This window comes from Chiloscyllium plagiosum, unplaced genomic scaffold (assembly GCF_037043375.1).
Source record: "Chiloscyllium plagiosum isolate Xiang-an unplaced genomic scaffold, Cpla_swu_hap1 HiC_scaffold_5, whole genome shotgun sequence".
Lineage (NCBI taxonomy): Eukaryota > Metazoa > Chordata > Chondrichthyes > Orectolobiformes > Hemiscylliidae > Chiloscyllium > Chiloscyllium plagiosum.
Window position 1 is genome coordinate 66785521 of NW_028270143.1, and position 14033 is coordinate 66799553.

General features: G+C 43.7%; 2 protein-coding genes across 7 annotated transcripts in view; one reads left to right on the forward strand and one right to left on the reverse strand.

Annotated features, from left to right (window-relative positions):
- The window catches only part of blvra (biliverdin reductase A), a 69621-nt gene extending 66039 nt beyond the window's left edge, over positions 1-3582 (reverse strand). The window contains exon 1 of the mRNA XM_087987240.1: positions 3484-3582. Coding sequence (XP_087843366.1) covers positions 3484-3558 — 75 coding nt within the window. The 5' untranslated portion in view covers positions 3559-3582. The remainder of the gene's footprint in view (positions 1-3483) is intronic.
- Positions 3583-3936: 354 nt separating this feature from the next.
- coa1 (cytochrome C oxidase assembly factor 1) overlaps positions 3937-14033 on the forward strand; it is a 59417-nt gene continuing 49320 nt past the window's right edge. For 2 of the 6 annotated variants that reach the window (XM_087987245.1, XM_087987243.1), the window contains exons 1-2: positions 3944-4470; positions 4654-4783. The gene's annotated coding sequence lies outside the window, so the exon portion shown is untranslated. Of the gene's footprint in view, positions 4471-4653; positions 4784-14033 lie in introns of all 6 variants that reach the window. The other 4 variants (XM_087987244.1, XM_087987247.1, XM_087987248.1 and 1 more) reach the window with 4 other exon arrangements.

The following is a 14033-nucleotide window of genomic DNA, read 5'->3' on the forward strand; positions in this document are numbered from 1 at the left end:
CATCACACAAATAGAAACAGGAATTTCCCATTTTCAAACATTTGAGAAGGTAAGCGGTCTTCTTGAACTGATTCAGTCCCTGTGCAATGTCAGCACATCTACATTGTTGTTACAGTGAGTTCCAGAATTTTGACTCAGCAACATTGTAGGTATTAGAGCTAACTACCAGATTAAAATGGCTTCTGCTTGTGAGCTTAAACTTTTTGTGAAATTGGGAAATACCTGAATCTTTATCTTCTCATTCAGTGATCCAGTATTCAAGACATGCTCTCAACAAAATCACCACCTGCATATTCCCCTCCAAGACACACACCAGTCTGACTTGGAACTCAACTACAATATCTTCACCTCTTATTAGGCAAAATCCTAGAATTCCTAGCCGAGCACCATTGTGGGCATATTTAAAGCACATAGATTCTGGTTCGAGATGACAGCTAACCACATTCTCAAGGGTAGTTAGGGATTGGCAATAAATGCTGGCCTCACAAATGATGTTTATGCCCAATCAATGATTAATTTAAAAAAGGTTAGTTTTATGTAGGCCCTGGTTTAACTTTCCAGCCCTTTTGATGTCTTCTTGTTTGATTTATGGTAGAAATATGCCACAAAGACCATGGATTTTCATCCTCAGTGATGCTGCTCATCGTGAATAAGCAAATTAACTGTAGATTCCTGAAACAACTTGTCTGTTTCTGAAATGCCCAATCGCCACGAGTGCTGCTGAAAGTATTGTATCTCGCACCAGCAGATGCATCAGGTTTAGTGCAGGATGATGAAGATATACGGAGGGAAAATGGAGGAGTGAGATACACTGTGCGGGTGGTTTACTGTACTGTGTTGCAGCCTGATAAGAAAGGTCATCTCTCTCAGTTCCTCAACCATTTCATAACACCTCTTCAATTATTATTAAGTATTATCCAAGCACTTGAGGAGTTTAATAAATTACATTATAGGTTAATTTTATTGACATGAATTTAACACTAGTTTTAAAATTATTTTAGTAGGACAGGTACTATTGATATACTTTAATACAGGGTAGGAACTTTGAACAGTTTGTAAAACCTGATTAACACATTTCAAAAAAAATCAATTAGACTCCAGATGCTCCATGTTCGACATCACATCCAACAGACCAAAATTCCTTGTCTCAAGTCAGGCAGGGACATTCAATTCAAATTTAGCTTTCTTTATTTCACAGAACTTTATGCCACAGAAGGAAAGCACTCAGCCTTTGGTACTTCTCCTAGCTTTATGAAAGAACATAAGACAGGAATAGGCCATTCATTTGTTCTAGGAGAAAGTGAGGACTGCAAATGCTGGAGATCAGAGCTGAAAATGTGTTGCTGGAAAAGCGCAGCAGGTCAGGCAGCATCCAGGGAACAAGAGAATCGACGTTTCGGGCATGAGCCCTTCTTCAGGAATGAGGCCACGTGCTCCCACGAGGAGGTTGAACAGTTCATCCACTTTACCAACACCTTCCACCCGACCTCAAATTTACCTGGACTGTCTCAGACTCCTCCCTCCCCTTCCTAGACCACTGCATTTCTATCTCGGGTGACCAAATCAACACGGACATTTACTATACACTGACTGACTCCCACAGCTACCTAGACTACACCTCCTCCCACCCTGCCCCCTGTAAAAATGCCATCCCATTTTCCCAATTCCTTCATCTCCGCCGCATCTGCTCCCAGGAGGACCAGTTCCAATACCGAACAACCCAGATGGCCTCCTTCTTCAAAGACTGCAATTTCCCTCCAGATGTGATCGACGATGCTCTCCACTGCATCTCCTCCACTTCCCGCTCCTCCGCCCTTGAGCCCCGCCCCTCCAATCGCCACCAGGACAGAACCCCACTGGTCCTCACCTACCACCTCACCAACCTCCATATACATCGTATCATCCGTCGTCATTTCCACCACTTCCAAACGGACCCCACCACCAGGGATATATTTCCCTCCCCTCCCCTATCAGCTTTCCGAAAAGACCACTCCCTCCGTGACTCCCTCATCAGGTCCACACCCCCCACCAACCCAACCTCCACTCCCAGCACCTTCCCCTGCAACCGCAAGAAATGCAAAACTTGTGCCCACACCTCCCCCCTTACTTCCCTCCAAGGCCCCAAGGGATCCTTCCATATCCACCACAAATTCACTTGCACCTCCACACGCATCATTTACTGCATCCACTGCACCCGATGTGGCCTCCTCTATATTGGGGAGACAGGCCGCCTACTTACGGAACGTTTCAGAGAACACCTCTGGGACACCCAGACCAACCAACCCAATCACCCCGTGGCTCAACACTTCAACTCCCCCTCCCACTCCACCAAGGACATGCAGGTCCTTGGCCTCCTCCATCGCCAGACCATGGCAACACAACGGTTGGAGGAAGAGCGCCTCATCTTCCGCCTAGGAACCCTCCAACCACAAGGGATGAACTCAGATTTCTCCAGTTTCCTCATTTCCCCTCCCCCCCATCTTGTCTCAGTCCCAACCCTCAAACTCAGCACCATCTTCCTAACCTGCAATCTTCTTCCTGACCTCTCCGCCCCCACCCCCACTCTGGCCTAACACCCTCACCTTAACCTCCTTCCACCTATCGCATTTCCAACACCCCTCCCCCAAGTCCCTCCTCCCTACCTTTTAGCCTGCTTGGCACACTTTCCTCATTCCTGAAGAAGGGCTCATGCCCGAAACGTCGATTCTCCTGCTCCTTGGATGCTGCCTGACCTGCTGCGCTCTTCCAGCAACACATTTTCAGCATTCATTTGTTCTACCATTCACACAGATAATGTATGACTTAATTCCCACTTTGGGTAAGCAATAAGAGCTATCCACTTAATCCTGTCACCTTAACTTTTCCATATATTTATCCACTTTTATTCTTCAAACTATTATGAATTCTGCTTACACCTTTGTTTCTAGCAGGTCCAAACTGTTGTATCAACATACATTTTTAGATACATCTTGTAGTCCCGGCGCAATGAATTGTGCTGTGGTAAAGGTCTAACTGTCCTTTCTTTCACATAGCTTACCAGAAATTACTCCCATTCTTATGGCTTGTCATTGATTTATGTTAGAAGGATAGTTTGGACATGTTATGAATGCATCATCATTGGCTATTAGATCTTGGAATGGGACTTAGACTCAGACCTTTTGGGTCAGAGGCAAGAAGGTGCTATCACTGCCTTTAACATTGTGTTACCTCCATCAGCAAGACTTCAACACACACTTTATCAAATAACTTTTGTAAATCCAGATAAATAAGATTCTCTGCATTTTCTTTATCAGTAGATCACATTACTTCCTCAAAAAAAGGCAGAAAACTTTCCTTTTACCTTAATGAATCACTGGTTCTTCTACTGTCCTACCAATTTTTGCCCCTCAGTCAACATGATTTAAAAAATATAATTTGTCATTATCACACCAATGTCTCTGGGAGCTTCACTGCACATTTTCTATATAATAAGGACAACAGTACCAGAAGCACTTCATTGACTGTACCACTAGAAAGACAGCACAGAAGACCACCCGCAAACTCCCTATCAGGCTGCATACAATCCTGACTGGAACGATACTGCCAATCGTTCTCTGTCGCTGGGTCACTATCCTGGCACTGTGGGTATCCTCACCACCACAGGTTGCAGCAAATCAAGAAGGCAGCTCAGCATCAGTTTCTCAAAGGCAAGTAGAGATTATCTAACCACATATCTTGCACACATAATGTGTTTTAACAGTAATACCATAAATTCCCATCTCTTTACTACAATAAACGTACTCTATGAATATTCACACTCACCTCCTGAAAAGCTTATGCAAACTGTTACATAAAGTTTCACTCTTTGGGACAGTGCGCAGGCGCATCCTGAACCACCTGACTCTGTAGATCCCATAGACCGTATTCCAATGACGTCAGAGCGCAGGCGCCTTGGCCGCCATTATCCCCGTCCCTGCAGCAACGACAGGATTATGAAAATGAGACTGACCACATCTGGCAGTGTTTTGTATCACCACTGTCTCTGTATCAACAAAGAACTGTAGCATCCACCTTCTAGCTGCACCATCAGCCCTGTGACTGGGAGATCATCCATTATCCTGCTGAAATTAACCTTGGTTCACCGGCGGGAAGAGTGACTGCATTGGTTTATTGGATGAAACGAATTCTTAAGTATCGCCTTGAATTTGTTACGCACGTTGATTCGCAAGTTTTAACTTGTTTTTAAAAATGTGTTTTTAAATTAAACTTTCAGGACATATTTTGATACCTTTTTGGACTTTAACCAATGTCGCGAGATTGTCAATAAAGTTATTGTGAGACTGATAAGATGGCGCTCTCCATGTTGTGAAGTCTTGGTGATTCAATGTGAGGAACCTGATAGCGTTCTTATTGTTGTTACAGCCTGTAGCAAAGAGACAGGATTAAATCTAAGGTCATCGTGACTTATCTTCACTACAATAACTCTAACAGGTAATTCCAGTTTAACTTTCCACACGTGCTGCCTGTGAATGTTTCCATTCTTTTTTTTATTGAACATTTGCCAGGACACTTAGCTTTGTCAAATTGCAAGCTTTCCCTTTGGTCGTTCTGTTGCAAGGAGCATCTGGATTAACCGGCAATTTAAATCGTTTCTTTATGCGGTTTCTTCTTTAGTTTCGGCATCCTTTCTCTCCTCACCGTCCCGCTCAATTCCCCCACCGCCAAAAAAGGCCTGAGGCTGATACGGTAGATAACGAGAACAAGTCGAATAGTCAAAGCAGGCAAGAGCTTGGTAGATAACGAGGTAAGATTGATAAATTAAACTGTGTATTTATTTCAAAGCAAACCGTCTGAGAGGAAACGCAGATGAATTTAGAGCATGGTTGGGAACATAGCAGTGTGCCACAAGGATTGGTGCTGGGTCCACTGACCATTTATATAGGTGGTTTTGACTTGAATATATGCATTTTGTTAATAAGTTTGCAAATTACACCAAAATAGGTGGTGTAGTGGACAGTGAAGAACGGTATCTCAGAGTTACAACTAAGATCAGTTGGACCAATGAGCTAAAGAGTGGCAGATGGAATTTAATTTAGATAAATGTGAAGTGTTGTGTTCTGGAAAGGCAAGCCAGGGCGGCATGTATATAGTTAATTGTAGGGCCCTGGGAATGCTGCTGAACCATGGGACCTAGGGGTGCAGGTGCATAGGTCACCCCTCAGCCTCCGACACTCCTGAAGAAGGGCTCATGCCCGAAACGTCGATTCTCCTGCTCTTTGGATGCTGCCTGACCTGCTGTGCTTTTCCAGCAACACATTTTCAGTGCTGATCTCCAGCATCTGCAGTCCTCACTTTCTCCGTGCAGGTGCATAGTTCCTGGAAAGTAGAATCAGAAGAAGACAGGAGTGAAGAAGGTATTTAGCATGCTTGCCTTCATCGACACGGAACTTCTACTGACAACCTCCCTCGACTGACTGAACTGGTCCTCACCCTGAACAACTTCTCTTTCCAATCCTCCCACTTCCTCCAAACCAAAAGAGTAGCCATGGGCACCTGCATGGGCCCCAGCTATGCCTGCCTCTTCGTAGGATATGTGGAACAGTCCATCTTCCGCAGCTACACTGGCACTACCCCCACCTTTTCCTCCGCTACATCGATGATTGTATCGGCGCTGCCTCGTGCTCCCACGAGGAGGTTGAACAGTTCATCCACTTTACTAACACCTTCCACCCCGACCTCAAATTCACCTGGACTGTCTCAGACTCCTCCGTCCCCTTTCTAGACCTTTCCATTTCTATCTCAGGTGACCGAATCGACACGGACATCTACTATAAACCGACCGACTCCCACAGCTATCTAGATTACACCTTCTCCCACCCTGCCCCCTGTAAAAACACCATCCCATATTCCCAATTCCTTCGTCTCCACCGCATCTGCTCCCAGGAGGACCAGTTCCAAAACCGTACAACCCAGATGGCCTCCTTCTTCAAGGACCGCAATTTCCCGCCAGACGTAGTCGACGATGCCCTCCACCGCATCTCTTCCACTTCCCGCTCCTCCGCCCTTGAGCCCCGCCCTTCCAACTGCCACCAGGACAGAACCCCACTGATCCTCACCTACCACCCCACCAACCTCCATGTACAACGTATCATCCACCGTCATTTCCGACACCTCCAAACGGACCCCACCACCAGTGATATATTTCCCTCCCCTCCCCTATCAGCGTTCCGAAAAGACCACTCCCTCCGTGACTCCCTCGTCAGGTCCACACCCCCCACCAACCCAATCTCCACTCCCGGCACCTTCCCCTGCAACCGCAAGAAATGCAAAACTTGCGCCCACACCTCCCCCCTTACTTCCCTCCAAGGCCCCAAGGGACACTTCCATATCCGCCACAAATTCACCTGGACCTCCACACACATCATCTATTGCATCCGCTCCACCCGATGTGGCCTCCTCTATATTGGGGAGACAGGCCGCCTACTTGCGTAACGTTTCAGAGAACATCTCTGGGACTCCCGGACCAACCAGCCCAACACTTTAACTCCCCCTCCCACTCCACCAAGGACATGCAGGTCCTTGGAGTCCTCCATCGCCAGACCATGGCAACACGACGGTTGGAGGAAGAGCGCCTCATCTTCCGCCTAGTAACCCTCCAACCACAAGGGATGAACTCAGATTTCTCCAGTTTCCTCATTTCCCCTCCCCCCATCTTGTCTCAGTCAAATCCCTCGAACTCAGCACCGCCTTCCTAACCTGCAATCATCTTCCTGACCTCTCCACCCCCACCCCACTCCAGCCTATCACCCTCACCTTGACCTCCCTCCACCTATTGCATTTCCAAAGCCCCTCCCCCAAGTCCCTCCTCCCTACCTTTTATCTTAGCCTGCTGGACACACTTTCCTCATTCCTGAAGAAGGGCTTATGCCCGAAACGTCGATTCTCCTGTTCCTTGGATGCTGCCTGACCTGCTGCGCTTTTCCCGCAACACATTTTCAGCTTCATTTTTCAGAGCATTGAGTATAGGAGTTGTGGCTGTACAGGATGTTGGTAAGGCCACTTTTAGAATACAGCATATAGGAAGGATGTTGTTAAATTTGAGAAGGTGCAGAAAAGATTTACAAAGATATTGCCAGGACTGGACGCTGAGAGCTATAGGGAGAGGCTGAATAGGCTGGGGCCTTTGTTCCCTGGAGTGTTGGAGGCTGAGGGGTGACCTTACAGAGGTTTATAAAATCATGAGCATGGATAGGGGGAATAGTCTTGATTTAAAGGTAGTTATTCTCACCTCACCTCACCTCACCTCACCTCTGGAACTTTGTTCTCTTTTCATATCTGGACCAATATTGTATTAAGATTAGGAGCTGAGTGTCCTGTTGGACACCAAGCTTGGCATCAGTAAGTAGGTATCTGCTTTTGTCAATGCTGCTTGATGGCTCCAAAAAACCCAAAGAACTGCAGATGCTGGAAACCAGAAACAACAACAAAAATTGCTGGGCAAACTCAGCATCAGTGGAGAGAAAGTTCTTCAGAAGTAATTTTGCTTTCTCTCTGCAGAAAATACCAACTTGCTGAGTTATCTTAGCAATTTCTCTTTTTTATTTCTACTGGATGGCTCTATAAATAACTCCTTCAATTACTTTGCCTTCCATTACTTTGCAAATGACTGAGAATAGACTGGAGTGGTATTTGGCTGATTGGATTTGACCTGCATTTTGGATAGGAGTTAACCAATTTTTCCACATTTACAGATGCCAATGTTGTATCTGTACTGGAACAGCTTGGCTAGAGTTACTGCACACAACTGCTGGAATATTGTGAGGGCCCATAGCCTTTGCACTAACCATTTCTTGATGCCACGTGGAGTGAATTGAATTGGTTAAAAACTGATGTGTGGTGCTGAGGATTTCGGGAGAAGGCCAAGCTGGAACATCTATTTGTGGCTGAAGATGTATACAAATAGCAAGTTTTGAGAAGATTTATAGCTCAGGTTGAGGTTCTGGATGTAGGTTTGCTCGCTGAGCTGGAAGGTTCGTTTTCAGACGTTTCATCACCATACAAGGTAACATCTTCAATGAGCCTCTGGACGAAGCATTGCTGATGATTCATGCTTTCTACTTATATGTTTGGGTTTCTTTGGGTTGGTGATGTCATTTCCTGTTCTTTTTCTCAGGGAGTGGTAGATGGGCTCTAACTTGATGTGTTTTTTGATAGAGTTCCGGTTAGAATGCTATGCTTCTAGGAATTCTCGTGCATGTCTCTGTTTGGCTTGTCCTAGGTTGGGTGTGTTATCCCCGTCGAATTGGTGTCCTTGTAAGGATATTAGTGAGAGAGGGTCATGTCAATATCACTCAATTTTGCCATGGCCTTAGTTCACCTGCTGTTGAATACCTTATTCATTTTTTGTTATCTCCAGATGTGACCAACCTGCTGACTGGTCTCAAATTCTACGTGCTGTAAATTTAAGGTCATTTAAACAATCTTGCCTATGTCTCTGTCCTGACCAGCGTCTAGTCCCAATCCCTATCAAGCCTATTGATGCCGACCCACACTGTCTCTCGGTCAAAGTTTTGATTTGAAAACTTTCAACTGATCCATCGTCTCATTCTTCCCTATCTCTGAAATCTCCTTCAACTTTACAACCTTCTGAGGTACAGGTGCACCTCTAATTTTGGCTTTTTGAGTCCCTTCAATTTTAACTGCTGCATGATTGGAGGCCATATTTTTCAGTTGCTTGGACTCTCAAAGCTAGAATTCCCTTCCTACACACATTTGCCTGTCTACCTTTTTCTTCCCTCCTCTTAAGATGCTTCTTAAAGCCTATCTTTTTGACTGAACTTTTGGTTATCTGACCGAGTGTCTATCCCTATGTTGCCTAATGCGACAATTTGTTCAGTAATGTTATTGTGAAACTGCATTAAAGGTAGTGCATACATGTAAGTTGTTGTTCATACACTGGTGCTAACATACATCCTCTGCAGAGGGCACTGTTTGACTGAAAATCGAAGTGTAACATCAGTATGAGACTGATTTGTCTTACTAATTTGGAGTATTCCCTTGGCAGACCTTCTGTACCACGCTTCCAGCAGAGTATTAGCAGGAACAGCATAACAGATGCTAAATTAAAGATTGACATCGCTTGAAATGGATATATTGGATTTAAATCACTTTCAAACTGTGTGCCATTGCAAAACAGATCAGTATTAATTAACAGATTGACCGCCTAACCACTGGACTTCTCTGCAGCTTTTATTTGTCTGCATGTTTACCTATTTTTATTGTCTCTCGTCTCTCTTCCCGTTTTCCCCCCCCCCCCCCCAACTCTCGTCACACACCCCACCATCTCCACTTCTGAAACCAGAGAGTCTGCTATGAACTATTTGAGCATTTGACTAACCATATTCACACCTTCTTTATGATCATGTTTCTGTGAATAGTCATTTAGTAGTCATTTAGAGAACACTGAATGGAGAATTCACCACAAAGGTATACAGGAAAGCCACACACACAGACCAAGTCCTGAACTACGAAAGCAACCACCCCAACACACACAAAAGAAGTTGCATCAAGACACTGTTCAAAAGGGCCACAACACACTGCAGCACACCAGAACTGCAAGGAGAGGAAGAAGAACACCTCTACAATGTATTCACCAAAAACGGATACCCCCACAATTTCATCAACAGATGCCTAAGGGAAAGACAACGGAATGAGGACATGCCACAACCCAAAGGACTAGCCACTTTACCATACATCAAGAACATTTCTGAACTGACAGCCAGACTACTACGACCACTAGGACTCATAACAGCACACAAATCAACAGCCACACTCAGACAACAACTCACCAGGACAAAGGACCCGATACCCAGCATGAGCAAAACCAACGTAGTGTACAAAATCCTATGTAAGGACTGCACAAAACACTACATAGGACAAACAGGAAGACAGCTAACGATCCGCATCCATGAACACCAACGAGCCACGAAACGACACGACCAGCTATCCTTAGTAGCCACACATGCAACTGACAAGCAACATGAGTTTGACTGGGACAACACTACTATTATAGGACAAGCCAAAGAGAGAACACCCAGGGAATTCCTAGAGGCATGCCACTCATCCACAGATTCAATCAACAAGCACATTGACCTGGACCCAATATACCGGCCACTGCAGCCACTTCAGCGGACAGCTGGAACCAACAACCGGAAGCAGCAGATTCAAACCACTATAAATGCCGGAGGAAAGATCACAGAAGCGCTTTACAGGAGGCTCCCAAGCACTAAGGATGTCACCTAGACAGGGGACGAAACGTCTGCAACACAAATTCCCAGCTTGGCGAACAGAACCACAACAATGAACACCCGAGCTACAAATCTTCGCACAAGCTTTGAATTTAGTAGTAAAGAACTTGAGTAGTGCTTATAAAAGAAAACATTTTGTCAACACTGAAATCCATACACCACATTGCTAATTTGTGTGATAGCCAGCACATCTCTTGGCTTGATGGTAGTATACTATTAATGGTGAGCACCACTTGTGTTACTATTGGGTACTAGCAGTGAGAAACTGCAAGTTTCACCTGTTGCTCAATTTATGGTATACCTTGCCCTTCCAGAGTGACCTGACATACACTGGGCTCATTTTCTGGACCAACAGTGCCCATGTTAGGGCTGTTCATGAATTTGAGCCATATACAGTGAGAAATTGTCTGATCAGAATAACAATTTTTTTTTTTAGATTAGATTACATTACAGCGTGGAAACAGGCCCTTCGGCCCATTATCTGGTAAGATGGTTTTGATGCCATCCTATTTCAGCATCAGTAAACAAATGGCTCACACCTTATTTGATGCTTCTTGGAAGGACAGTCTTTTAGCACGTAAAACAATAGGAATCTCAGTGTGCACATTGACCAGTGACAGGACGCCTGTGGTAAGCTGTAGTAGAGAATCTCTGACCGATTTCTCAACTTTACACAGAGGAAAAGGAACTCCTTTGACTGTTCCATTTTGGATTTTGATTTCTTTTCCAGATTCAGTCTTTCCCTGCAGTCAAAACTCACTTTAAACCTGAAGAAAACCAGTTAGCCTTTCCTTGAGCTTGTTGTCAGCTGTGACTTTCAGTTGTTAAATCAGAAACCTTTGACAACTGAACCAGCTACCATGTGACACTTGCAAAACAGTGGAAGCATTTGGAAAAAGGACACCAGAAAGAACCGGTTGGATCAGCTAGAACTAACTCAACAGAATTTGTGGACACAGACAACTGAACTGTTGATTTTCCATAGTGTTATGTGCTGATAGTTCATGTTAATTGCCTTTCCTCTTAAATAGGCTTCATCCTGTGTTCAAATTATTGGATGCAGCTGCATTTTCAAATCGAAAGTCATATCAGTGCTTTATTTGAAGCCTTTGGAAAAAGGAAGCCAAAAAGAATCTGTTGGATCAGCTAGAATTAACTCCATAGAATTTGTGGACATAGACAACTGAACTATAGATTTTCCATTCGAGTTTAGCGTTTTAATTAATAGTGCTATGTGCTGTTAGTTCATAGAGTTGATGGTAGTTGGCTTTTCCCCAGGGTGGGGGATTTCAAGATAAGAGGGCATGCTTGTAAGGTGAAAGGAGCGAGATTCAAAAAGGCAAATATTTTACACAGAAGAATGTGGAATGAACTTCCTGTGGAAGTGGTGGATGAGGCTACAATTACAACATTTAAAAGACATTTGGATAGTTACATAAACAGGAAAGGTTTGGAGGGATATGGACCAGGAGCAGGCAGGTGATACTACTCTAGTTTGCAATTATGTTCAGCATGGACTTGTTAGACTCAAGGGTCTGTTTCCATGCTGTATGACTCAATAATTGTTTAGCTGTGGCTGGAGTCTAATTACTTGTAATAAATATTGATTCTTGTTAAGTACAGAAACCTGTTCTGTGCTTTCTGTTGATGTAAGTTAAAATCAGGTAAATTGCAGAATATTGTGTACTTTTTTTAAAAAAATTGTTTGAATCTGGGAATAATGGGACTTGATTTACAGTGTGCTGTGCTAGTGAGGCATGATGGTGTTGTTAAAAATGAACTTGACTGCTCAAGTAGCTGAGTTCTTAAGATCAAGAACTAGTACAACATGAGCTGGCTATATCAGAGTCTACTTGCTCAGCAATCAGTGTTCTCTCATGCAGTATAAATGTTGGTTTTCCCTAAAATTTGATCCTTGCAAAATGACCTGATTAGTGCAAGATAAAATGTTTCTGTGACTGTGATAAAGGTAAATTTTCCCTCATCATCCGTCTCCATCTGTATTCAGCTTTGACACAGTTGACCGTACCATGTTCCTCCAATGCTTCTTCTCCACCATCAAGCTGGTTGTGCTGACTTGGTCCTACCCTCATCTGTCAAATTATAACCATAGAATTACCTGTGCTGGTTTCTCTTCCAGCTTCTCTACCGTAACTTTAAGTGTGTTCCAAAGATCTTGACCGCAAAGATCTTTGTTTCTTAACCATATGCTATTCCTTTGCATCATCATAAACTATCAAATTCAACATGAAAGCTGATGATACTGTCACCAATATCTCAACCTCTTCACTCATGGAGTGTTTCTTGTCCAACATGGATGAGTAGAAATTTTCCAAGACTGAATATTTTACTCATGTTGACAAATGATTTTTTTCTTTTGGTTCCCACAACATTCTCCATTCCCTAGCTCCTGTCTCCATCCATTCTCAGGAACTGTCTGAGACTGGAACCAGACTGTTTGTTTGTGACCTTGGAGTTATATTTGTTTCAAGATGAGTTTCTAATTACGTATTCAAGTTATCACTAAGTTTGCCTATTTCCACCTCCAGAACATCAGCTGTTTTTTATCAACTGCTGCTGAGATTCTCATCCAAGCCGTTGTTCACTTCTCGGCTTGAATATTTCCACAAGCTCTTGATCTCATATGTTCTATATTCCACAAATGTAGGATCATCCAAAACTATGCTGCCTATGTTTAACCTTCAAAATGTCCCGTTCACCAATCGGCACTGTGTTCATTAATATTGGCTCCTGTGTAAGCAGTGCCTCAATTTTAAGCTTTTCATCTTTTGCTTTCAAAGCCCAGTAATATTTTTGTACCTTTTGTACCTCTGTAATCTCGTCCAGCTGCGTAACGCATCGAAATCTCTTCATACTTCCAACTCTGCTTTTGTGCATTCTCAGTTTTAATTGTTCCACCAATGGTGACCATAGTTTCAGTTGCTTAGGCCCTAAACTCTGGGATTCACTGACAGGCCTCACTGCCTCTTTACCTTTCTCTCCGCACCTTGTAGGAAGCCACCTTGTAAATAATCCGATTTAATATCTCCTTCTCTGCAGTGTTCTAAATGTTTCATAATGCTCCTGTGAAATGCCTTGGAATACTTTATTATGCTAAAAGTCCAAATAAGTTCATATTTGTGGTTGCAGAATGAAATTGATACTTTTTTTTTGTTTTAATTTGAGTTTCATTACAATTTGATTCCATCCTTTCCTCACTTCATAATGTCCAAGTACTTCCCACCCTGCTGGGTGAATGCAGAGTTGCAGATTGTGGGCATCTGAGCAGATCCTTACATTAAAGGCACTCCTTGGTTGACCCATCATAGTGCGTGTCCAACGGAAATGAACTGCCACTTTTAAACAGCCAGTATCAGTTTTCCTTTTTAGTTCTCTTTACAGGAATATGATAGATTATGTCTGTTCCCAGTGGCATCCTGGCTGTTTCCCAGCTGTAGGATGTGTTGCTGCTTCACACGTGTCTTTAAGATGACTAAAGCAGGAAAGGGTTTGGCTGTCATTTTGGCTAGTGTACTGCTCCATCCCATGTTCATCACAAAGGATCGCTTCTTAAGAATATAACTAAGAAATACTAAAGAGACAGCTTTGGCATGAGTACATTTGATTCTGTATTTCATACACTTGAACATTCTGGGAGTGCCTTTTGTCAGCAATTAGTCTAACAATGTGTACTTAACAAGACAATATGACATGGCTTGGTGCCAATTAAACTAACAAGATATGTTA